Source organism: Pithys albifrons, chromosome 5 (genome assembly GCF_047495875.1).
Source record: "Pithys albifrons albifrons isolate INPA30051 chromosome 5, PitAlb_v1, whole genome shotgun sequence".
In the NCBI taxonomy this organism is placed as follows: Eukaryota; Metazoa; Chordata; class Aves; order Passeriformes; family Thamnophilidae; genus Pithys; species Pithys albifrons.
Window position 1 is genome coordinate 47,134,980 of NC_092462.1, and position 27,651 is coordinate 47,162,630.

A 27,651-nucleotide genomic window follows, 5' to 3' on the forward strand; every position below is an offset into this window, starting at 1 on the left:
CTCATGAAGAAGCAAAATTAAAAAGAAGAGAAGCAGCCATAGAGATGTCACTCAAGCATTTATATACTTGAACACTTCAAAAATATCTAAAATAACAAAAATATAAAATGGCCTTTGAACAAAAGAACAATTCTTTCTACCCCTGAACTAGGAAAACCAGACACTTCCTTTTAAAACATCTTTCCTTTAGGCAGTGGGAACAAAAATAAAAAACCCTGTTTCCTGTTTCCATGCTGTTTTGCTTCCAGGCAACGATTTGCCAGGCCAGAACTTGACTGATCACACTAATCACACACTGTCTCACTGAGTGGAGATTACAAAGCATTTTCACCAATAAACTGGGGAAATACATCAAATTTAGCCACACAAGCTGGTCATGATTAAACTTCACTGAGAAAGGAGATGCTGCTTTCTCTCCAACATCACCTGCCCATATTGGACTCCGAGGTGCTAGAGCAACCATGACATGCAAGGGACCAGCCAAGTGCTATGTCTCATGACCCAACTTCATTCCAGAAAATCATTCCAGCTAGAAGTTCTAGGTGAAGAGAGTAACCATTCCAGTGCTCAACAGTGGCCCTCTGCCAGACACCAGATCTTCTTACCAGGTTTTCTACTGCACTTTGAGAAAAATCCTGATGTTCTAAAAGAGTTTGCTAATCTTGATACTTAAACCACAGAGCCAAAGTCCAAAAGCCATATGTGTAACACCCACCCAGGACAATCAGCAGAAAGAACCATTTAATAGGTATATGAGATGACAGTTATACACCCGAGGGTAACTTTGCACAAGGTGCAAGTTAAGCTTAGGTTTTTCCCACCCCTTCATCCCCTCTTATTCACTTTTTAAGACTAAGTCTTACGTATTACAAGGAAGAAATTAAAATGCCAATTGTGCAGAAGGAATACACTGCAATCCCAATGCAGAGCATCATTTCTGGATTTTTCTACCAGAGAGTATGTCTCAATTACAAGAGAAACTACATTCCCTACTTGTCTTTTTCCTGTTTTTCTTTTGCGTGTTGTTTGGAGACAAACAATAAAATGAACAACCACACAACATCAGAACGAAGTAGGAGACTCTCCAAATATTCTGTTTTTCAGTTTGGCTCAATTTATCAGGTATATCTCTACCTGATGGTAGAGAGATGACATATATCATAGGATATGGAATGTTCATAGTGTGTTTGCAGAAAACATTACTCTGAACAAATACAATTTGATCCAGTTTAGTCACAGTTAACATTACATGTATCTGCTCTTTGGCTGACGGACTTGCAAAATCAGGTTTAAGTGTTTCAGACTGTAAACCGAAAATTATCTAATGACAACCAATCTGCTGTACCACCTGAAAATTCACTGGTTTATTGACATTCAGACAAATGCTAAATGAAGATAAGATTAGTGATGAAACTAGAAAAAAACCCCACACCTGGACAGAATGTATACAGCTATTTGGCATGATATATATCTATAGTCATTAATAGGAGGGCAGCTGCTACTTACTTGAAAGGTGCCAGTTTGGAAACCACAGTCAAACATGTCACTAAAAAGTGTTCAACTACATGTACTTTGTTTTGGTAAACAGATTCATACAAGGGCATCACCCACATTGTATCCTAAAACTTCAGTAACGGCAAGGCGTCTCAATCAAACAAGGTAAAATACGAGAGCAGTCAGATTTCACTACTTTGTAGCAAAAAAATTATTTGAATGGATTTGAAAAATACAATAATATTTTTAAGTTCTTCCAAAAGCAGAGGGAAGTGTTTCCCCCAGTATAATTTAAATAAAATACTCAGAACAAAGTGGAAGGCCATGCTGGATATAAACTGAAGCAGTTTATCTACCTGTAACTGTTCCTCCACGAGGTGCCTTGGTGACGTGTACATTTGTGCAACTGATACCTAGCTGCAAGCCTCACCCCTGTGGCAACCCACTGCTGCATGGACACCACATACATGGCACATCACTGTAAAGGAGACCAAAAGGCTCTTAACCAAGGGATGTGAAATGAACAGGGCCAAGGAATGGCGCAGAAAGAATGGCTCTTAAAATGCAAGCAGGACCTTACAGCTCAGGAAGGATCAGAAGATGTAGCAAACTGTGTTACTTCCTTGTAATATCAAATGTTTGTTTACTTAAACCATCTGCCAGAAAAACTGCCTTCAGAAAAGTCGTCAGAGTCCCCAAGAAACAAACTCTCTGGAAGACGGCATCCCCCTCTGCAGCCCTGGTGGAAACAGCATCACAGGATGCCAAGCACAAGCCCCAAAGACCTCCATGCTAGGGAATATATGCAGAGGCATCACGAGCTTTACTTGGCCTCTAGCAGAACCAGCCCAAACTGAAGAGGGATGGGGTTTTATCTTAATTTGGTTTTTTACTGAAAATAGTTTTTGTTCCAAGATTCATAGTGGGGAAAAAAAGGGTGGCTGTAAGCCCCCTAAGGTACTCATGGGCAAGGGCACAGCCACCCAGGCAGCCTTGCAGGACTTTGCTCTCCTGTGCTGGATTGGGTTTTGTGTTGTACCTAGTAAGTTTTGAGGACCTGAGCTCACTGTGCACAACTCTTTCTCTGCCCTGCCCTCCTGGACCATGCCATCAGACTGGTAAGGTTTGTTTGTACCTGTTCTTCAGGATACCCTAGCATCCTCTGCAGAGTCAGCCTCTTATTATCCTCCAGTGCTCAAGTTGTTCCTAGGTAGCAACTTTGCCACAGAGCAGCTGGTCATCCCTGCTTTAGGCTATATTGTGAAATGGGACAGGCACTCTGCTATACAGGCTAAAGAGGACACCTCATGTAGGGAAACAGCATTCCAGAATAAGAATTAAATTTTGTCTGTCATGGGAGAAGAAGAGCATGAAGAGATTGCATCTTTGGAGTAAGGAGGCAGATTTTAATCTCACTGTCTAATAAGAAACAAGTAAACAAGACAACAGAAATCCACTGGGTTGAGATATCAAATTAGTTCATGAAGCATTTTACTGCAAGTATAATTTTGTATGTGTAACAAAGCAAAAGGTACTAATTAATTGCAGCTCATTAAGTGTAAGTTGTTTAATAATTAGGAAAAACGAATGAAGGCATGGAAAGATTGCTACAGACGAAACTTCCACATTGCTGAGTGTCACATTTCCAGTAGCAGCCAGTCTGCTTAAGCAGCAGAAGAGTAATTTGAAATTCAGTCCTGAACCATGGTGACAACATTTTCCCCCACAACTTTTCTGAAAGAAATTTTAAAAGACAAAAATAATTAATGCCTTCACTACAAACTACTGAGTTAGACAACTAGTGTCTGTTCCCATCCAGGAGCTATTAAAACTTCACATTTTGTGTATAGAAAGCATTGCTATCCCATGAGGAGTGCTCATGGATATATAAATCACCTGTTCATGTCCTCATCTTTTAGAGTTCTGCTAATACTTACGCAGAAGTACAGTAAGTCAGTCACAATTATCTCTTTGTAAATTGTATCCTCCTCAGGGAATCAGAAACAAACATGCCAAGTAAGATATTACTGACAAAATTTTAATAGCAAAATATTTTCAAAAATTGCTCTTTACCCAAGGAGAGTTTGCTGAGGGGCAGATAGTTCAGACACCATCGCACATACTAGGATAGAAAAAGGACTGAAAGCAAAGTGACCACTAGCAAAGTGGTCATAGGCAAAGGTTTCCTAGAAGAGCAACGTCCAGAGAAACCTCACATGACATTGAGTCAGACTCATCCCCTACAACTGTCTCCCAGGCATTTTTAAGTCTTTACCATTGTACTATACAGTGATAGACCATAAAACCCAGTATAAGGCAAGATGGTGATGCACCACTTTATTTGGTGGTAATTGCAGAACAAATGGTTTTCTACAAAAACATGAACCAAATTCTGGGAAAGTCTGGGCCTGGAATTTGCAGCTCAGTTATGACTTAACTAGTAACAGCTAATACAGGTTTAAAAGCCACACGAGAAACAGTTTCTTGTCCACAGCGCCACTGGTGAAGCCTACAATAAGAAAACTAAAAAAAGTCTGGAAACTTCACACAAGTAAATGCTTTTCTTTGTACTGAATGGACATGCTGTACTCCCACTCCTCCACAAAGGAAGTTAAGAGCTTCTTTTTGTGTCAAGCCTACTCTGTTTTTCTCAACAAAATACAAATGAAGGGGCCGTGTGAATTATTAACAGATGACAACAGAGAGCTAGTCAGGTATTTCAAGCACTTGGGTCTCTTCTTCCTACATGAATTCCTCAATAGTAAATGAAAGTAAGTCTTGTTAATACTTCCATCATTTAAATCCATAACTAGAGCCGATTAAATAACTTGTAAAGGCTTTTTTATATTCCTTCCTCTCTCCTTTCTTTTTCTGGGAGACTTCATGTTCTGAAGGGCAGTTGGTGAATCAAGTGAGAGCCTTTTATCCTCTTAATACCTTTTCAGTGCTGTAACTTCCTCTGGAACAGTCAGTGGAAACAGGGACACTATTTACTTCTGAACTGGAATAGACATGTAAGGGGGAAATCTGAAACAGACTAAAGCTTTAGTTATGTTATGATGTTAACCATCATCTCATGTTGAAAACAAGTCTTGTTTATTATAAACACTTCAACTAGGCTTTCTACCCCCCCTCTCCCTCCCACCCCAAACTCCACCAACAAAGAGGCGAACAGGACACCACCACATGAATTCAGCACCAATTGCTTGACAGCATGCTTGCTATTTACACATAAATACAAACTTAACACTGCTTCAGTCCATTCACATAATTTAACTCAAATTCTCAGTTTGTCAAAGAATCTCTGGCAATCCAATGCGGTAAATAAAAATGAAATCATGTAGTTAGTGCAACTGAAAGATATTTCAGAACTGACATAGGGAAACCTGTCAAGATTACAACTACAGAAAGTTTTAAAATAGTAAACTTTTCAACAATTTTGAAAAATAATCTAGATGATCCTAAGTAAGCATGTACTTTTCTATTTACTTCAAAATTTAAATCCATAAATTCTAAACTTTCATCAGTTAAAAGGACCATTTCAAAAGGTCCTTTTGAAAGGTATGGTAAAGCACAGCATCTGACATAGCACAAACTGGGGGAGTCAAGTTTCCCACAGTGAAACAGATGCCACAGGGAATTACCTGCGAAAACATGCACCAGAATAATCTCTTTGGTTTGGATTTGACTTTGCTTCACACATACACTGTTTATTCTGACTGCCATAAAAATGGACAAAAGCAGCACACACATCAGCAGCACCTCCTGCTTAAAAACAAGAAGCACAGCACATTTTCCCCTCAGCCATCTCCCCGCTGAAAGTATTCCAGACTAAGCCACAAAAACTTAACAGTGAGCTTTTGAATGACAGGACATCATGTGCTTCATCAGTCAAGTACTTACAAGGTTTCTTAAACAAATTGATCATGTCTACAATTTCAGATGAAGTCAGGGAAACTCCAGACTTGATCTTCTCTGAGGAAGAAACAAAAGCCATGAAATCACCAAAGGGAAGAGAAAGCCTAGTTTGGATTTTTTATTGTTGCTGTTTGTAAAAGAACTCTAAAGGACATACTGTAATGTAATAGGAAGCTTGTAGGAATAGCCTTACAAATTAGGCAGGGCATGCATTTCAGCACTCTGTTCTTAGTTAGCACCCTACCCTCCCTGTGGAAAATGCTAAGGGAGGTTGTAACTATCAAGAGTCAATTTGGTTTCAGATTGATAGCTAAGACCTCCCAGGTGATCTTACATTTGGTACATTAGTTTATATAATTGCTTTTTGCTCAGTTTTCCCCAACTACAAAGCCAAAAATAGCTTACTTTTCCCACCATGGCAATAAGGTATTCTGGGGATACTGGGCAACCCTTTATAGGTGCTATGAATAACAGCAGTGTTTTTTAAAAAGAAGAAAAGTCCTTACATTATATTATTATCCATTTTTTTACCTTTACAAGAACAATTTAATGTTAATAACTACCATGAAATCTGGGAGCTGCATTTTCCAAGAAAATTTGTGGCAGACACTAGTATTTTCCGAAGCGTCCTATAGTACTGTGAAATGGAGACAAACATTAAGCATTCTTTATTATTTGTCATAAAAGAAGCAACAATGATGCAAATTCCTCTTACAAAGCAATAGAGTTTTGAATATAAAGCCTAAAAAGGCTTCATTATGCAGTTCTCAGTCAACATCAGCTGAGCCAAAGCCTACTGCAGTACTTCTCTGTGCTCTGGATAAAACTTCCCATGGCTCCAGTAGCTCCTTTTGCAGAGCTGCCAATCTTCCACAAGCAGACATTTGCAATCAGGATTTAAGGGAAAATACACCCAGCAAAGCCAGACCCCCACATCTGTAGTATGGCTTACAAATGGGAGGTCTAATTTTCAAATCTCTTAGCAACCAGGTAGCTTATCATGCAGTAAAATCCGTGATAGGAAGGCAATGTTTTAATGATGTCTTTTCAATTCTTGCATGATGTTTGTTCAAAATCATGTATTACAAGTTTTTCCCAAAGACCAGCACAAGTGGCTGAGCTTAGGCTTTCACATCCTGAAGGCATTAAGGCCAAAAAGTGCTTCTCATAAATTTGAGATCTAGAGAAAGATTTTACTTTCTCAATGTGAGAAAAAAGTTTATGGTTATCATCCGGTTTTGAGAGAGGTCCTTGGCATTTGCATATCAATTGCAGAGACTTTTGAAGTCAGTAAGATAAAGCCTTTAACAGAGAAAAATTTTGATTGCTCTATTGTACATAGTGCATTTAATAATATCTGAGTTCTCAAATCTCCCTCTGTCAAGTCAATTAAAAAAGGGCATTTGGAGAGACACTGAAAAATCTCAGGCTGCTTAGCGGCCCCTTTTTTTCTAAGCACTGGAAATACAGATGTACAGAATAATTTCCATAAAACACAGACAAATAGGATTGAACTGGAAATGAGAGAAGATAAAATAAAATCCTTGAGAATAATATCCCCCTGTTGCTTTCTCCTCTGAGGTATCTCACACTGGTATTTTTTTTGGTAGATATATCAAGATTTATGTGTAATAATGACTTTAGCAACTTCTTTCTTTAGGGACACATTTTATTTCACTAATGAAATATTCTCAGGAACCAAGAAAATCACTTTCACCCAATTCCATTCTTAATTAAAAAGAGCTTAAAAAAAAAAGAAAAAAAAGAATAGGAAGATGAAGCTACTTCGGTCTGACAAAATACATGCCTTTTTGATCCATCTATAAGGGCTACTTACTTCACTCCAGCAGCTGACCAGCCAACATTCTCTGCAGTGAATAAATCACTTCACCCAGCCCCCTCAAGCCTTCCTCCCACAGTGCTGCACTACATCAAGCATCTCTCCAAATAGCCAGCAAGCCAGAATTAATGCAGACCATGAGAGCTTACAGTAGAGCTCAGGACCATCAGAAATGCTGCACAGGTACCTGAGCAAAAACTCTGTGGGTCATAGCTGTGGTCACTTCCCTGAGCACATTCTGCAACCATGCAGGTCTTTTGCAGTCTTTTCACTTCAGATCTCACGACTAAGATTCTCCTTGGAGACCAACAGATGAACATTACTATACTGAAAAGCATAGGTGACAAAGGTACCTCTTTAGAGGGACTACATAATCTACCATCGAAGTGGGAGATACCTGAATGACCATGAAACATCCTCCTAGCTGAGGACAATTAGTAGCGTGTAATCATCACACAAGGCTATCAAAGGACTTTTTGTAGCAACAGCTGAGAAGCAGCATTGCTCAGACAGCAGGCTGAAGAGAAATGGTGGATAACCAGGAGATGAAGAGACAGAAACCACTCTCTCTATAACTTCCTAACATCAGCCTTAACTCAGTCATACCTGAACTGCCTGCCACCAGTGCTACAGCCTTTTTCTGTTTAAGCAGGGATGAAAACTGTAACAAAATGTTTTGATATGTAACAAAAGGTTAAGTGAAAGAGCATTAAAAGGTGAAGTGACAAAATTAAACTCAGTGCAAAGTTTAAAGAGAAGAATAAAGTGCTTTCCTTGAACTGACTTACACGAAAATAGGTCTTGATAGATGAAAAATGTAATGCAGTAGACATTTAGAAGGCTCCAGTTATTCCTGTAAACCCCAAAAAACATGCATGGTGTGTTTTGCTTTTACATTATCTTATGTAGATATTAATTAAATAATTGACATCCCTGAATTGGCAGTAATGCCATTCTGTGATGCCAAACTGAAATTTTTGCTCCCTCTCACCGCTTAGCTGACTTCAAATTTCATCTTGACCTATTTTCGATGCAACAGGAAATGGAGGCAGTGGGACTGCTAAGCACTTGTCATATGTAATTATAGATACAGAAGTTATTAATGCAAGCATAAATTCGGCATAGGCACTAGACCTTTAACTTAGGAAATACACTTGGTCAGAAAACTTACCTTATTAAAAAACCCACAGATCTCCAACTCACTCAAGTGCTCCAAAGCTACATGCAGTCAGCAGAGAATATTGAAGTTAGTACAAGAAATCAAGACAGAGCAGCAGGAAATTAATGACTGGAGCCTGAAGTTTCTGATGGGTGGTTAATGATACAAGGGATGGAATCCGTTATTTAGACAAGCATGTCCAACAGGAATAACTCAGGAGGGAGAGAGAGCTCTCAAGCAACAGAGTTGCAATCTTGTCTCCCATGTGCCCCTTAAACGCTGGAGGTCTAAATGGAAAAACTTCCAAGTTAGCATAAGAAATATTGTCAATATGTCGCATTTGCAATGGGATATGGAGTCATCCACCTCTAAGCTGCTTCTTCAAACCAATTCTACTTGGTATGACCAGCAAGGCTGCCTGAAGCCCACTGAGTGAACTTTGAGAACACATTTTTTCTTTTCTTAGTGACTGGACAGGTGTTCCATTTTCACATAAACAGTCCCAACAGCACAGTCCTCAGTGACAGCAAAACCAGAAAGGGCTGGAGGGAGCAGCACCTCCCTGGGGATGTGCACCTCTGCCCTGGAGCAGGCACTGGTGCTCCCCATGACATGCTCTTCTGAAGGTAGACAGGGAAGGCCAATTTGCCAGAGTTTTCAACACAAAACCTCTCTGAAGTGTTGACTTTGTGCAAGAAAAGGCAAAATTATAGTTTTTTAAATGTCTTTACCAAAAGTCTTGGTTGGAATGAAGCATCTCTTGCATTAATCAACATCCTTGCATCAAAGTAAAATAAGGCAAGTATTCCTTCTTAACCTATTAAGCCACAAACCTTGTTTAATCTTGCTCTATTATTGTCTTATCTATGAGCAACTAAATTTCTGCCAGGTTGGCTCAACTAACCAACTTATGTTGCTATGATTCTGTCATTGTAAAAAAAAGTCTGTTACACAACCAGAACAGAAATAAAACCACTTGAGCAGCTGAAAGAGCAGAGCTGAATAAGAAGTGCTAAAAAACAGGATCAGATTTAGGAATAATGAGGTCACCTCACACCTCAACACACATGAAGTTATTCTGTTCACTCAAATAACTTCACGTTCAGTAGTAGTCACAGCACAAAATACCACACCATTTTAAAGAGACAGAAGCATTTTCAATACTTTGGCTAATTGGAAAAAAAATTAACACAGAACAATACCACCATGTGTCCCGCTTCCAGCTTTCCCTGGCTTTATAGATGAAGACAGAATTAAGGAATGTGAAAAATGTTCCCTCGTTTCTCACCTCCCCTAAGTGAGAGACCCTAATCTGGGGCATGTAGTTGTAACTTCAGAGCATCTAGCAACTGTGACATTCATGAGCTTCAGAAGCATCTTGTGCCTGCTTGAGCACTTAAGTGCTGCTGTGGTGGAAGCACGAAAGATCTCCTTCTCACCAAGTATTTTGGCTTTTCAGCCTTTCTTATTCCAGATACCTGAAGTTTGTTCTTTACTTAGCAAGGGAGAGACACGGTACTAGCTTCCCTCTAAACTGTCAAGTCAAACAAGCCAAAATTCAGAGCCACAAGGTCTGGCAGTGCCAGTGTCCGGGGTTCCCTGGGAGTGGGGTGGAAGTGAGGACTGGTGGGCGGCAGAAAGGCAAGCAGACAGATATTCAGTGACTAAAGATGAATGAACAACTGACAAGTGGACAAGAAAGGAAAATGATTAAACCAGTCTGACTCTTCATCAGATTCATGATAACTGTGCAGCCAAGAGCTGGGTTGTTTGTGGTTTGTTTGTTGTTTGGGTTTGTCTAGACCAAACCCAGAGACCATGCCTTTTTCCAAACAGAGAGGATTGCAGCAGTCAATATCTAATAAAAGAAAGTTCTAGATGTCAAAATGTTCAAAAAGCATGACAGCCTACTGAGCTGAAGCATGATATTGCTATCCCTAAAAGGGAGTTGGTATCTAAGCAAATACAGATTGGAAGCACTGACTCATCCACCCTGGGCCTTTAAGGCAAACTGATGAAGAATGAAGGGATAACAGAAGGAAAAGAGGGGGGAGGAAAATAAGTAGGCAGAGGGAATTGAAACAAGATTAGCTACATATGGATCCTAAATAAAGATGAAAATCACTGTCTTGTGGATTTGGGGATTTCTGAAGTCAAGGTCAAAAATTAGCAGAAAATCACCAGGTCATCAACCTGTATGACTTTATGGGGACAACTTTCAGCACTATTTTAAAGAGCTACCATTGCACAGTTCTTCCAGGCTTCACAAAAACTAAACTGGCATTTAGTGCAGGCATTTAAAAATCACCATTCCCATTTCACCATATTTTAATACAAACAAAAAGTCTCTCCCCAATTTCTACTGTTTATACATTCCTGCTGCTGCCAACAGTCAAGCACTCATAAGAAAGGTGAATAGCCTGGGTCTGTTCTATTGCACTAATATGATAAGTATCACAGTTGGAATGATCTTGGATTACCTTGCTCCTCTAGCTTTTAGTTCATTGATACACATTAAAAATCTTTAAAGCCAAAGTAAACACTATTAACTTCTGCTTCTGTAACTAGTGCTTAACATAGGTCCAAGGATTCTTTGCAGATTAAGAGGCATTTAAGTCTTCCTAGGAAATGTTCTATGCTTTTTAGAATTAAGAAGTTCAGTATCCTTTCACTCATACATATTCTTACCCTCACTGGACAAAATTGTAGGCTTTTCCATTTACAACTTCATATAGACATCAAATTTCCTTTATGTACTTAATATGAATTATGAGTTACTCAGCTATAGCTGAGGAGGACTGCCTTTTATTTGCATGTGACAATCTTTTAAAATGTATTTTCTGGTTTGTTAATTCTAAAGTTGTTGGGACAATTCAGTTGGAATGGTGCTTTAATTACTTCAACAGAAGCAAAATATATAGATGGCATTGTTTTCACTCATGATGTCTGCAACTAAGACACCAAAACCCCAATGGAAGGACTTAGTTTAATTTATCTTCAAGCAACTTCCTGAACTGGAATCTAAAAGAATTTTGTTCTTTATGATCTTGTTTTCCATGATTCCTTCCTATGTTCCTATCACTGGAGATTTCCTTATTGTAGCTTTCTTTTTATACTTCAACAGAGGAAACCCTGTAAGTTTGGGAATAGAAAAGATTATATTTTGAATCCTTAAAGATAGTTTCGTCTTTCAGTACTAAACTTTGATTTTTGCTGTGAGGTTGTAGAAGAATGAAAGGAGTAGGGTTGTTTAGGAGTCTCTGAGTGTTTTCTAAGACAAAATGTTGCCAGAGTATGAGGAAAATATAATGACATTAACAGTCTGTAAAGAGGGAAGACAAGATAAACTGAATACTGTATTGCTTCTCAGAGACAGTTTCTAGGACTGTCTTATTTACAAAGACTAGAATTAACCTGAACATTTCTACAGCTTGAAATAAGGGGGGTGGGGGGGGGGGGAGGGGAAGCTGCGGGGAAGAAAGGGAAGTAAGGAAAAAAATTCTAAATAAATTCCTGCTGCAAAAACTTCTAACCTAGAATTCCTATACAAATACTTGGATCTTGCTGGCCCAAGCAATCAAATCCCAGACCATGTAAGAAAGACACTGTAGTAAGAAGGAACTGCAAGACCAGACTGGTCAGATGTGCATTTTGCAGACAGACATAAGCAGATTCCTTGCAGTGATTTATGAAGAAGGTACTTTCCCCTGTAAATAAACTGAAAATGTTTTCTGTCTCTTTAATTTAGAACCAAAAACCCAGTTTCCTTTCACAGTACCTGAATCATTAGTAACCAGTACCCCGGAGTGAACATTTTGGTTAGTATCACTTTCACCTGCAGCCATGGGGTTTTTGTGGGTGGGTTTTTTTCAGGTTTGGGGTTTATGTTTGTTTGTTTGTTTTCAAATGTTACTGAAACAAGAAGTATAGCACAACACATGTACATAACCACTGAGATTTTTAAAACAAACAGAAGGTTAAATTTCCTTTATGTTTAAATCATCATTAATGCACTAAAATGTATTACATTTTAGGTTGATCTGGAACTATGCAATACACTACTGTAAATGTACAACAGTAATTACATTACATTAGAAGTCTTTAATATGTGAAAATTATAGCTGTGCTTCATAACAAAATGCAGCAGCACCAGTAAGTCACATCCCCAAAGAATTGCAGAGCCCTGAAATAAGAAAGTCACGTTGTGCAGGCCATATTTTCCATTTTACTGTCTGTTTTCCTTCCTCTGATCATTAATAGTAGTACTGTATAATTAATAAATACTTTAAATAATATTTTCAGCATTTCTATGTGACACAATAAACAAATAGTGCCATACATTATTAGACAGTTTATAGTGTTAAACAGGATTATAGTAGAAGCACTGCATTAACTTCCTGCATGCTGCAGAACGACAAGGAAATCTTTTTACAGGATATTATTTTCTTCAGACTATATTATCTAGTTGCATGTTTTCCATAGTCTAAATTTCACCAAGGAATAAACACCTACATTAACGGGCTCAATAAAATATACTTTTATTGCCTATGTTACATAGGAGCATTATAATAGCACTTTATATCTTACAGATCTTAAAAGATGACAGTCATTGAAAATTACAGCATTTGTCCTTCTGTAAAACATATAGTTCAGATTAAAATAACATCTTGAAAGTCTTTGAAGAGCTTTTCTAGAGAAATTTGTCTATGGGTTATATATCTTTTGTACTGTTGCTTCATCTCCAGAACCATTATTTTTGGGAAGAAGTCTCACTTTTAGATAATACACATGCAATATAGAAACAAAGTAAGGCAAAAGCCAGCACTACATGACATTGTTTTACCCTGAGTTTTATCAACAAAAATTAGTCACCTCAATAGAATCCTGGGGTGGGAAACCGTATCCAATAGTGACAGGAGAGTTCAGCTCCCCTCTTTATTTATTGATAAAGATGATGGAGCTGAAGAAGGACCCTTTCTGGAAGACACTTCTCCCTATTTGCCAGTTCATGATATTACAGATCTCCAAGAAGCTTTTCAAAATCTGCCTAAGTCTCTGAGCTGCATTTAAGTTGGGAGATTCATTCAGGTGTAGTGGAGGAAGGTCACAGGGAATTTTAAGTCTTTGCATACAGAGCAGTTAGTCAGTCGACTGAATTTAACCATAACTGAATGTAACATGTCATTTCATATCATAATTAGCTCTGCTATCTAGTTTGATGCCTTTTCTTTTTAGAATTTCCTGAAGAGCTTTACTTCCTTCCATCCTAGTCAGGCACTGAAGCCCAGGGGTATAGTGACCTTTCAGCTTGAGGAAGAACTAAAACATATTAAAATTAAGCATGTGATTCTCTTTTCCTGAAATAGGGCTTCTAAGATTATTTAGCCACTGGTAAATGCCCAAGGCAGGACATTACAGACACAAATACTGCTTTAGCAAAGTCAAATCAGGATTTGTGTGAATTTTTCCTGTTCCAATCCTACAAACCTGAATTCCTAAATACTCTTAACATTCAAATTTGAACTTTAAAACTGTAATGGAGAGGCAGTCCTAAAAAAAAATGGATAGGAAATGCTTTAATTGACCCAGTTCTACAAGTACTAGAAGAAGCATAAATCATCTTTTGCCCTCAGATAATTTTGCCTACAGTACCCTCATTGATATTTTCACAGAATTCAGCATAGAAGAAATTAAAAGAGCATACAGAATTACTAAACCTGCATCAATTGTATAAGCTCCTGTCATCACCAGGACCACAAAAATAAAAGTCAAAAAAGAAACTAATCTAAATTTCACAAACATGGTTCCTAGCCTTGTGAAAATATTGACTTGACACAGGAAATTCTGAGCATGGTGAAAAAAAAATCAAGAACCAGTCAAGTTTCACAGTCTGGACTCTGTTTTGAGATATAAGCAGCTCCAAAATACTTCTGGTGAGCATGGAAATCTTGCTGGGTACTAGTCCGGCTAATTAGGAACAAAAACTTCAACTCCAATTAAAACTTGGTAACTAAAATAAGGAAATAGTTTAAATTAGAACCAAGATATACTATTGCAATCAAATCACTTCACACAAATTAGCTCTGCCTTAGACACTATTAAATTTCTCTTCCTAAAGCTCTTACTCTGTACTAAGCATAAAGATTCAAAAACATGTAGGCATCTAGAGGCTGACTAAGAACGCTGCTCTGATTTTAACAGAAACATATTATTCATCTTATCCAAGGGAAGTAAAAGCAGAAAAAACTTTATTGCAAAATTATCAAGACAAGTTTTTGCATACTGGGCACCTTCCTGGGGAATCCGAGCGATGCAAAAGGTAACTATTTCTGTTATATCTTGGGAGGCTTAAGGAACATGAGAAATGTGACATGACAACTTGTTTTGCCCTGTTGTTTTATTTATAGTTGTCATACCATTATTTCAAAGAGAGACATCAACTACAATCCCATTCTTCAGTATGACAGTATTACCTTTCAAAGGAAATTTCTGTAGAAGGAGCTTGTACTTTTTGCTTCATACTCTGCAGGCTCTCTGGAAGATCCCAAAATCATCAGGTGTAGCTTCCACATTATAAGAGATCAACATACTGCCTTCCCACTTCCATGCCAGTAATAGTCAAAAAAAGCCAAACCTCCCAATTTCCAAAAGCTTACAGGTTGCCCACTTGGTAAACATTAGGCACTGATATCACAACTCCTAGCAAGAGAAGGACTAAGTGCCTAGACTCTAAGCTGGTAACCTCCAATTCCCAATCAAGAGATTCTCCAAATGATATATGAAACACGTGTTTGATATTTACAGTGTAATTTTCTGATCACTAAAATCTTTAGCATTTTTACTGTAATTATTGCCCTATGACAATCAGCAGATGGATGTAACCACCCTAGTTTTTAACTCCTGCTGCAATGTTCTGCAGGCAGAATGATATTCTGAACCAATTAATTAATTGCATATCAGAAAATACTTTCCATGGAACTGAGAACATAATTTGAGATTGCTGCAACTCTCAGGTCATCATTTTGGTTGTTCTACTTCAGTCATCGAGGTGACAAACACGAGGCACTGGGGAGGGCCACACAGCAGACAGATGTGGCTGTGGTAAGCACAGATGAGTCTTTTAGAGGAGTTTTCCACATGGCGCAAGGATGGAGCTATGCAACTGAGCTCTGCTACCCCAGCTCTGCATAGCCAGAGGCACCAGGTAAATAAATCATGGACTGAATAAGCAGCTTTCTCTGGTGTGTGTGGTCACTGCTGTACTGGGCTAGAAGTAGGGCATGACATTGTTCTGCACAAAAACAAGCTATGGAGAGTTGCAGAAGAGCATGAAGTCAGAGCCCATTTACAGTGAAAGACTTCCTGGCTGGTTTTGTGATATTAAATTTGATAAGACTTCCAATTCATTCACATTACTATGTAGCGGGCTCATAAATCAAGGGACTTTTCACATTGAGGATTATTATTATTGTCACTAAAATTCATTGAAAGAGAAGTCTAAAAATCTAGAAGATTAATCATGAACAAATGCTACAACATAATGTTGACTAAACCAAGGTCTCTGTCTTCTTGGCAGGACCTCTTCTTCATTAAAATAGGAAATAGATTATATGCATAGTTAGTAACTGAACAGTGACTCATTTCAGAAGATCCTTGCTGTTTATACTTCCTCTTCAGTGATTCAAAAAAACACAATTAAATATATCCACAGTCATCAGTTATTGTAAGAAAAAAATGTGAATTGGATAAACACAACGAACAGGAGAAGCAGAATCAGGAGAACAAGAAATTACAGAATAAAGGGGGAAAACCAGCTTTGGATGATACCAATGCAATAAGAAAGGCTTTAATAGAACATAAAAGAACAAAGACTTTCCTGTTCTTCCACTTTTTTAAGAATGAAAACAAAAAGTGTGCCTTAAAGGAAAACTGAACTCTCTGGGGCAGGGCAGGGTCACCAATAAATATGATCGTGAAACCACAAGCTTTTTAACCCAGAAGATGTGAAATGGTAGAATAAACTATAAAAAAAACTTTTTTGTATTAGAAAAAAATTAAATATTAGATTTCAATAAACCTGTTCAAAACCAGACTAACACTACATTCACAAATTATTTACAACAAAGAGAATCTTATGGATTAAGCAAAATAACTACTCATAGTGCAAAATATTTCTAAAAAAGCAGAATATTCTAACAGGATATGTGGGTGGGTTATGAAAGAACATTGGGTACACTGTCAGAAAAGCAACCTGGCTTTAATTCTCTTGGAAAAAATATTATATGCAAATTCTGTACAGAAATGTATAATTTGCATATTTTATTATGAAATTTGTATTAACCTGGAGATGATACTGTACCTGACCACTGTCCTAGACTGCTCTTTGAATATTTGTATTTTAAGCCAACGGGTATTGTATTTTGCTTGGCAAAGTATATAATGTGCTATTTGAAAAGTGCCATATTGCTTGCAAAACCTGAGTCTATTCAAAGGAAACAGAAGATGGTTCATAATCTGTAAACCTTACACACAAATGGCATGGCAATATGAGGTTAGAGAGCAGGCAGGAAGCATTCTACTTTCACAGAGCATTTTCCATTGGTGGTGGCACACTTATTTTCCCGCTTTGAAGAAATAACATATCCTACCTGTAATGCATTAACACCATCTCACAAGTAGGTATTTCACAAACACCTGTGGATCTTCAGCTGAGGTGTACTAGGTATTTATGGCAGAAAAATGTCAAAATTACTATGGCCATCTCAAGAAAACAGAACACTTTCTCCTTAACTGCAAATGAGGGTATTTCAGCTGATCATTTCAGAAGGGTTGTTAAAGTTACCTGCTGGTCATTTGTTCTGTTGCCACACGACACAGCAGCCAAATGAACATTTTAGCAAGCCAGTCACAAGTAAGGCAGGACTTTTAAGTAACCAATAATCTTTGTGAATTTAAAGAGTTATACGGATTAGACAGGACAGATTCTCTAAAGCCACAAAAAGAACTTCAAATAACAGAATGATATAGCTTTGTGCAAAAGCAAAGACAGCATTTCTACATTAGATAGACACTGACCCCAGATTTATAGAAATGTGGGGTAGAGTAGGGTGCTTGCAGATGACATCATCGATGAACACATTTGCCCTGGAACCACATTGCAGAACGGCAGCTAGAGAAAGAAATGATTACCTAGGATTTGGATTTCCAACACTCTTCCCAGAAAAAAAAAAGGGGGGGGGAGGGGTGTGAGGAATAAAAAGAAACTCTGAACAGAAAAATTCCCTGCTGCTGACATTCCACTTTCAGAGGAAATACGCACAGTATAGTTTTAACTGTTTTCAGATTCTTCCACTACTTTTTAGAACTAAAGCATCTAAGGAAGCAGAGTTGTAAATATTTTACAAATATCCAGTCAATCCAAAACATGGCAGAAAGGATGCAGATCTGTTCTGGTAAAAGCACAAATGGTAGACTACGACTTAGCACTAACTCCCAGAGGCAGCATTCTACAAACATGTTGTGTATATGTCTTGACAAAATGAGAGTTGTGTGGTAGACTGGAGACTACATAAATCTTTGCATGGCTAAGAATAACTTCAGTGCTTGAAACGAAAGATAATCTTTGCTGTTTTGCACAGCATTTTTTTTTTCCCAAAACACACACAAAAGCTACAAAGCAAATAGTTTTAAGCTTAAGAACACATGAATTACATTATTCCTTTAATAAGAAAAGGATCCTTTTTTTCTAAGTTAGAATATGCAGGGTAAATAAATACTTTAGTGTTCAATTATTATCTAAATTTTCACTTTTGCCTTCAGCTTAATGAATTGACAACACTTATGGTGTCAAAGAATTAGCAGAAAAACCTTTCCTTACCTTTTTTAAGGATGAGATGTGGTTTTCTCTACTTTCACACAGTCTTGCACTTTCTCTGAAATGGATGTTTTTCTTTAATGTAAGTGATCAGAAGTCAGGATATGCTGCTAGGGACCAGTGGTTAACATTCTCCTCCCAGACTGCCTAGGTGCAAGTGGAAAAGAAAGAATTTTAGCTCAACTTTTCGAGGCTAGCCCAGGAGTGGCTTTTTTGTTTTCACTCTTTTGAAGGGTGCTTATAAGCTGAGCAATTCCTGTCTGCCACATCTCTTGAAAAATTGTTTGAGATGCTTGCAGTCACAAAAGATAGAAAGACAGACAGACAGAAAGAAAGAAACAAACAAAGAAAAAGACATTGCAACCTGAGAAATTTTCATTAGCTTTGGAATTCCCTCTGAGACTTCCATGCAAAATGGTCTTTCTTTCCTAACTAGTGAAATAGCAACACTTTCTTATTTGTGCCTCCCAAACAGTCACATCCTGCATTTCTAAATCAACTGTATCTCAAGGAAAAAATGTTACTGGCACTACTATAGTTTGGCTGAAATAAAAATGTAGTATTTGACTCTAATATCACAAAATTAAAAACTAACCACTTCTAAAAATTAAAATGTGAGCTTATCATATCTTTGCTTTTATTTCTATTAGAGTATACAAAAACGAGTTTTAAAAACTATTTTCGTGGCAAAAAGCATTAAATGCCTTTGTTTAATAAAAAAAATCTACTGCAAACCCCCTGAAATTATAGGAATCTCTTTGAATACACTGCAAGATAGAAAAAAATTAAACAAAGGAAACAACTTGCAAAATTCAACAAAGCAACTGCTTTTTTAACAGATTTTTTCTTTTACTTTCACTTTCACTAGTTTTAAGTTTTACCTTAAAAAATCCAACTGTGATTCTGAATTTTGACCTTGCATAATTGAAAATATTCCTCAAAAGTTTTTTACTTATTTTAGGGCTTGACGTGCTTCATTTTGCATTTAACTAGAAGTATCAGACAGGAATTTTGTAGTAACTATAGTATATCCACACTGTATCAGTTATTAAATAGTATTTGCTATATTCATTCATCCTTATATACTCAGGCAGCTACAAATGAGAGTATTTTGTTGGAACAGTATCATTAGTGTATCGGCTAAATCAAGCTCCATCTGACAAGACAAGGATAAGTGCATGTTTGACTCTTGGTAATCAAACAGAACTGGTAGGCATTAAATAGTGGGATTGTTAGCCCCCATATTCAGCTTCTGCTGAAGTTCACAGGCTACATGTTGGTGGGCACTCTCAGGCTCCCAGGACAGATGATCTAGGTCTGTATTTTCCTAGCAAAGGCACCTGAACAGGCCAGTCTGTTTAAGCAGAGAAATTAGCACTCAGTTGACTCTGCACCACTTATAACATTCCAGATGTCTGGAAGGTGTGAGTGAGAGATGGAAAAAGCAACACAAAAAAATTCTGAGCTTGTCAGGCCAATTCTCAAAAAAAAAAAAAAAAAAAAAAAAAAGAAAGAAAGAAAGAAAGAAAGAAAGAAAGAAAGAAAGAAGGAAAAAAGTACTCCTAATCCATGTGACAAAATGTGATGGTCTCAAACACCTTGTGTCTAACTGGGAACTCTGTAATTACAAATCTCATATATTCACATCAACCTCAAATCTAATTTTCACATGTAGACTCAGCACTACCTTCTTGTTTCTGAGCATAAAATACAGCACTGACAACAGCATGCGCAATGGTCTGAGCATGGAAAGGTTGTGGCTTGCATCAGGATATCAGGTCAATGTAGTTCTAGCAAGAGAGGAGGAATGTATTTGCTTTTTCACAAGAAAAATTTTCCTCAAAATCAATTGTAATCAATTGCCAGTGCAAAGAGCTCTGTTAATTCACAGCTGTAAATTTCCCATATGACCAAAATACACTCTAACACAGACTCCCCAGTGTCCCTGCCCTGCAGACATCATAATGTAAGCTGGCAGAGAACATCTCTCAGTGTGTAAACTTCACATCTTTCCCTGCCCTTTCTGCACCTGAATGACTTTTGCTAATGGCCATGGCACTGCAGAGACCAGGAGTTCAGTACACTTGCAATAAAGAGCCTGCTGTGACTGGGAGACTTCAGGTCTGTCACCTTGCATACCAAGGGATGCAGCAAATCTACCAGCCTTTGTGAAGTCATTTTCGTTCTGGGTAAGGTTTTGAAGCATGGGAGCCATTATTATTCCTGAAAATCAGAATTCAAAGTACTTCAAGTTCCTCAGTGTAACAGACTTTCACAGTTCAAGGTGCAAGAAAAGGAAACTTAAAGCACAGTCAAGTGTTAACAACTAAGCTCAAGATGCATCAAGGAGATGCCCTGGCAGTAAAAAACTAGGTCTTCCTTTATTTACTAACACTCTGTTTCTTCTTGGGGAAGATGTGGAGACACATGGATAGCAAAATATTTCAATGAAAAGGAAATTCCTGCAGATAGGCCAGCATGGAATATTTGGATCTTGAAAGATTATGTCAGGAAATTATTCTATTTTGTCCCCTTCCAACATAGCCATAAAACACAATACAAAATCAGAAATACATATTTCTAGCCTAGAAAACTAAGCAGACACATACTCTACATACTCTTAAGGAAAATTACTGTAACCCACAGTACTAAATATCTGACAGAAGCAATGATGCCTGGCTCAAGAATTCAGACCAGAATAGAAATCAGGAAACAAAAAGTTGCTTCAGTTTCCTGTGATTTTGCTGGAGGACACAGAATTCACAATTCTGCATTTTATCTTTTCACAATCTATCTTTTGCCTCATAATAATAGTACAAAACATTAGGACAAAGATAAGCCATTATAAAGCAGATCCCTGAAAATACCTGTTGTAATGCTAGACTGACAAGTTTTAAATTTATCAACTGGTTTATTTTCAGCATTTGAGACAACGGTTCTTGTACATAGTCTACATGGTTGTTATTTTGCCACACAAGACTAGTAGGAAATTAAGCATGACAACCCATCAAATATTTGTCCACTAAAGGACCCTGCTATATCTTCTCTCCCTGTTCTTCTAGAAGCATGTTTGAACTTCTCAGGATAGCTGCTCAACACTTCAGAAGGAAATACTGTGTTCAGCATATCACAGGTATTATAAACAACATTACTCACATAATACTTTCATGCAAAGAAAACTTCTGATTTAAAGAAAAAAATAAATTATCATCAGACAAAGTCAACATCAACAACTCCTGAAAAAAGAAAAAGTGTGGTTAAAATATTAAAAGGTGTGACTCAGTGTTTTGTTTCATGAGCAAAAAGATAAAACCCCTGTAACTTAAATGATTTCTTTAGAACCTGGTAGACTTCTATGCACTAGAAACAGAGTTAGCATATTTTTAAAATGTAATCCTCGAATTAATTTTTGTAACACCTATAATTTAATGCATTTAGCACACAGATAAAAATATGTAGAATATCAGTCCAAAAACTACGTCTTTTTCAGACTACTTACTGATAAAAGCTTGCAATGAGTAGTTAGCTATAAATTATAAAATCACAGAATGGTTTGGGTTGCAAGGGACCTTAAAGATCAACTAGTTCCAACCCCCTTGCCACAGGCAGGGACACCTTCCTCTAGACCAGGTTGTTCTGAACTCCATCCAACCTGATTTGAACACTTCAGGGATGCGGCAACCTGTTTCAGTACTTCATCACCTTCACAGTGAAGAATTTCTTCCTAATATCCAGTCTAAGCCCACCCTCTTTGACCTTAAAACCATTTCCCCTTGTCCTGTCACTACATGCCCTTGCAAAAAGTCCCTCTCCAGTTTTCTTGTAGGCCCCCTTAGATACTGGAAAGCTGCTCTGAGGTCTCCCTGGAGCCTGCTCTTCCCCAGGCTTAACAGCCCCAACTCTCTTAGCCTTTCTTCACAGGAGAGGTGCTCCTATGAAGTAGGAAAAGTAGTATTATTCAGTTAAACATTTTTGGCATAGTCAGTCTTAGGAAAGAAGTACAACTTGCTTTACTAGAGAATCATATTATATTTTGACACCAAGGTTTAGTTTTAAATTAAACCCCAAACCAAGAGAACACTCATGCTCTTCTTTGGTGGCCACTTAAAAACCTTTCCTTCTCTCTACCAGATACTGAGCTTTTTCTGTGTTGTACCCATTATTTTGGATTATTGTCTCTGACAATGCATCATATTGTATCCACAACTGCTCAAAGCTAAGAAAATATTCTTCACAGATCACATGAGACCAGATTAACATTTTATCATGGTGCCAAACTTGAGTTTGACTCTTTAGTTCCTACAGGGAGCACTATCCCCAAATATCCACATGTGTATACACACGTACTCACACAGAGAGCCTTAAAATAGCAGATTAAGTTTATCTAACATTACCTCCTTCCAAAAGTCAGAGGTTTGGACTGTTCAAGGGGAACAAATCCTGTCACTGCAATTATCAGGACTCATTAAGAAAAAAAAAAGCTATCAGATATGATGTGGCTTCCCCTTCCCTAGGTTTCTGCAAGTTACACATTTTTTTACCAAAATGCGTATCGGAGTGAATTTATTTCAAAAGGGGCTACCACCACATTAATAAGTGTACATATTCTATCCACCCATTCAAATAAAGTGAGCAAATAAGTTCTTACTCCATATGCAAGAAAAAAGTACCCAAGCATGGTGGGCAAAGTGTGTTCTCACTCCTCAGCCAAAATTAAATTCTGTTATGTTTTCTTGATAAATGAGTAAGAAACTAAACATTCAGAACCAGTAATTAAAAGAACAGCAAATAACAGAAATTGTAAAAATCATGCTTAATAAATAATATCTCATAAAGGAGCATGCGAATCCTGGGACAAGAAAAACTTTGGTAAATTAGCACATCTATTAAAATTGATACGTATTGTGTCTTGAACCTGTAGGATATCACAAAGTATCAATTCATACAGCTTCTTGGTGCTTAATGGAAAAACAAGCAGTAAAAATGTTCAGCTCCCAGTTTTCAAGAGAGATGGAAGCAGCAGAGATAGGAGTGGAGACTTCTCTGCGATCTCCTTACACTGTTATTTTCAGCCGTGCCTTGAAAGGAATCCTCTTCTGAGGTGTATACCCAAGTAAGAAAATTGAGAAGATAAAAGAGATGCAAAAATCTCTGAAAAATACCCAAACTGACTATCAGCAGCATTCCAGAAGACTGTATGTCTTAACAATATATGCAAGGGCATGCAACAAGGTTGAAAGATGTGAAGGGTGCAAAGAAGGCCACACTCTTCCCACTGATATCTGATGACAGCACAAGGGACAGTGGATGGAAACTGAAACTCAGGAGGTTCCCTCTGAACATCAAAAAACACCTTCCAACTGTGAAAATGACCAAGCAGTGACAGAGGTTGCCTAGAGAGGATGTGGAATCTACATCCTTAGGAGATATTCAGAACCCAGATGGATGGAGACCCAAATGGACAAGGTCTAGGTGACTCTGCTTGAGCAGGTGAGTTTGACTAGATGGCCTGCAAAGGTGCCTCCCAACATCAGCCAGCCTCTGATTCTGTGAAAATGGAAGGGAACAAACCAGGAAAGTAAATTCCATGATTAGACAACAAATAATTGAAAACTTCCATTATTTTTTAAAGTACAATCCTATTTATCACAAGCCAAACAATGACATGAGTAAACAGGATAAAGTTGGATTAACAGGCATGCAGAACAATTGCTGTTGACATTGTAATTTCCCTGGGTCATGCTGATACCATTAAAAAGTCATCTTTCCAGTCAAGGTTATATAGATAAAATCCAAATGCATGCAAAAGACTGAGTAAGAAGAAAGCTTTGATCTCCCAAACTACAAGGTAGGAATATTCTACTTGGAAAAACCTGTCAGCTCTTAATATGAAAAATGTAGATTTGGCAGGGCCAACCACCCTCTGCCCTGCAGCTGTGTGCCTTGTTCACCTCTGTGCTCCCTCTCTTCCCTCCAGCACAGCCAAGGGCAGTGAAGGTTAATTATATTTGCATAGGTCAGCAGCAAAGCTTCATCAAAAGACACTGGGAGACATACAGACAGGTAAATGAGTGCTTGACCTGCACACTATTACTGCTGCTGAGGCATGGAAAAGGGAAAAATTCCCTTGGGCTCAGGGCAGCTTGATGGCATTGCAGTAGGAAGATGGGTGTATTTTTGCAATGCACTAATGCACCACAATACTGCAACACAGCCAGAGTTTTACCTTCACTTATGTTGAACAGCAACTAAACCCAACTAAAGCTGTAGTTCTTTCTGTGTTGAAGGACATTGGAGAGACTATCCAATTCAGTTCTCCAGTCATGCTTGGCTAACCTCAACCTGCCCTAGCCAGAGGGAGCTTGCCCAAGTGTGCATCAAAGTACATGTTATGGCAGGGTTTAGTTATACTTACACTGGCATTATTCAAGTGTAAAATGCCAAGGAATAAATGGGAATCCAGCCACTCCCTGTGCTTTGGTTTCTTTTCTACACACTTTATATGCAACACTGCCTTAAGAAGATGTAGAGGGTTTTTTTCTTTTAAAACAATGTATCATGTTCTTTCTTAAGAATCACAAACATTAGAAATTACAAATGCTTCTCATCCACTCTGAAAGATTAAAATGTGAATTATTACCATTTCTTCATTTCACTAACAAGATATACATTTTTGCTTCTCTGTTTATTGCACCAAGTATAACCTCTCACACCCAGGAAAAAGAATGATAAGGCAGGTCATCAACCACTGCAAGATTACTTTATGATGGCAAAAACCTCTAGTTACTCTCTACCCACTAGAAGTGCAATTAAAACCACTGTTCTATGGTTATGTGTCATTCCTGACTATATAACCACAGTATTTCCAAACACAGCTAGAAAAATTATCAGCAATATTATGTGACCAGCTGCCTTACCCCTTACTTAATCAAAATTGAATTATGTGCTACAGGCTGACTTAAATGAGGCTCTAAAATTGTAGTGTAGGATCCTGCTCTAGAAGCATAGAAGTTAAAGAAACCCAAAAAAATCTCTGTCAAAAAACATCAAAGAAAAAAGGAGACAAAAAAGCCTGAGAAACTCCATTTTCAGGAATTTCATATCACAAAGTGCACAGGCATCACAAGCTCATGGACTAATGATGCCTAACCCTAGCGTATATGCAAGAATAGAGAAGGGAGTTTCTTGTACCAGCTTCTCAGTCTATGAAGAAATTAGTAACAGTTTGTTTCAGGTACTTGCTCATGCAGAAATAAGTTTGCCAGCTGCCTTGGAAACGCTCAGAAGAAAAGCACTAGATAAACATAAATCATTAATGAACCAAGTGACCTCATCCTTGGATAACTAGAGAAGCATAAAACCAACATGCCACATAGGTAGAAAGTTTTTGAGTCAGCAATGCCACGCACCAGTGGACAGTAAACACAAGAGCATCCATCCTGATGCCATAGCAGATTCCTTTTGACAGGCTTTGTGTTTTTATCTCAACCACCACAGGTCACAGGCGGCAAAAAGCAGTGGCTTCTGAGGACAAATAAGGTCACAGTTCAATAATTAAGAAGGGTAACCCTATCTAACCTCTTTGTTTCATCCAAGGCTTGCCTGAATTGAAGCATTTAACTGATGTAAAATACATTTTGTTAACTTTGAGAACACAAAATTACTCCTTGTATCTAAGCTGGCAAATGATGCAAAGCTGTTAATAGAGACGACCAAGATCCAATATGTAGCTTGCAGCAACATCCCAGGGAAGGTGGGGACCAAATATACAGACAGAAACTCTGCTTAAGTAACCACCCAGCTCTTCCATGCTCACACGGTGGCAGAAACTCTCCCCACCTGCAATGCAGCAGGAGCGCTCCACCTTTTGGGGCTCAATCTTTTCAGCTCAGTTCCCTCAACTTTCAATGCCTATGACTGCATCTGCTCCAGCTGAACTTGCTCTCTGGCCCATTCGTATGGTGGTAGCATGGCAGTCAACAGGAGGCAAAGCATGCCAGCAAAAGGCAGGACAAAGGGCAGCTGCTGGCACAAAGTCAGACAAAAATGTCTCTTGCACAGGGATAAAGCTGCTGCTACATGATGTAGGGAGTCATCACAGATTGAAAGCACCACGATCCAAGTCCTGTGAGCTCTAGGTCGTGGGATTTGACAAGGCATTTCACAGTCCAAAACCCAAAAGATTTGGTTACTTCAAATTTTCCCAATAATTACAGGTGTCTTAATGGCATCATGAGCACAACACTCCTTTAAAGAGAATGTAAATGAGACAGGATAGTGCCTACAGACCTTCTAAGGAGGTTGTACACAAATCTCACCATTGAGGGTAAACAAACATAGACCAAGCTATATGTGAGGGGAAAAAAATGTTTGTCCTCTGGCAGAGGAGCAGAGATATTATCTCTAGTAAATTTAGCCATGCTTCACTGGATGATTCTTGGGACTAGCAGCTCTGTCAGTGACATGCTACATTTTCTTTTTCTTTGTAGAGAGAAATTACAGAGAGAGCATTTCACTGGCATCTTCATCCTGCTAACACTGCAAGAGAACTCAACTGAGTGCCATGCCAGCTGCATGCAGTGATTTCAAATGACAAGTGGCCTAAGCTGCCTTTGCTGTACATGTAGAATCTTGTTTTCCAAATAGCTATACAAGCAACTCAGGCATTGTATTTTTCCAGCTTCTTCCAGATAGTTTTTCAACCAGTTCTAATAGGACAACTGGTCTGTGAAACCATGGCCAATGGTTACTGGCAGCCCAGTATCTTCATCCTTACAGGTGTTTTGGTGATTGTCACGTAGCTCTCACATCTACCTCTCTCATACTGATGTGTTGCTGCTTAGGTGGCAGGAAATGGTAACCAAGGGTTTGTGCTTTACTCCTCTCTTGTGCTCCCATTATCTGGAAATTAAGAAGTGAGATTGCATAGAGACTTGGCACTCTTTCCCTGAAAGAAATCTATACATAAAGAGTTACACTGTCCATACAAGGCTAATATTACTTAGTGATAAATCAACGGTTCCATTCCTGAAGAGATTGCAACCTTCTAAACATTCTTCCTCATGTATAAAAAGAGAGAGGGCAGAAAATGGAGGGGATGGGGACCGAGAGTTTACCTAATTATTTCTAGCTATCATAAGGATATAAAATACGAAGTATACTAATCTCAAAAAATAGGAAGGGATAATAATAAAGGAAATAATTTACTGTGTGAAAGTTTGACAGTCTTCTATCAAATATAAAGACATATAATTTCTTAGAACTTTCAGTGTTTGTTCTGTTCATCTAATAAAGCACTATATGCGGTGAAAGGCAGAAACTGCATGGGTGTTCGTACGAAAACACTTCTTTAAAACTACAATAAAA

General features: G+C 38.1%; 1 protein-coding gene across 6 annotated transcripts in view; it reads right to left on the reverse strand.

Annotated features, from left to right (window-relative positions):
- Positions 1-27,651, reverse strand: part of CRACD (capping protein inhibiting regulator of actin dynamics) — a 133,016-nt gene that overhangs the window by 55,150 nt on the left and 50,215 nt on the right. For 5 of the 6 annotated variants that reach the window (XM_071556447.1, XM_071556443.1, XM_071556444.1 and 2 more), the window contains exons 2-3: positions 18,289-18,432; positions 5,398-5,469 (exon numbers count right to left, since the gene is read on the reverse strand). In XM_071556447.1, coding sequence (XP_071412548.1) covers positions 5,398-5,422 — 25 coding nt within the window. In that variant the 5' untranslated portion in view covers positions 5,423-5,469; positions 18,289-18,432. Of the gene's footprint in view, positions 1-5,397; positions 5,470-8,423; positions 8,471-18,288; positions 18,433-27,651 lie in introns of all 6 variants that reach the window. The other variant, XM_071556449.1, reaches the window with a different exon arrangement.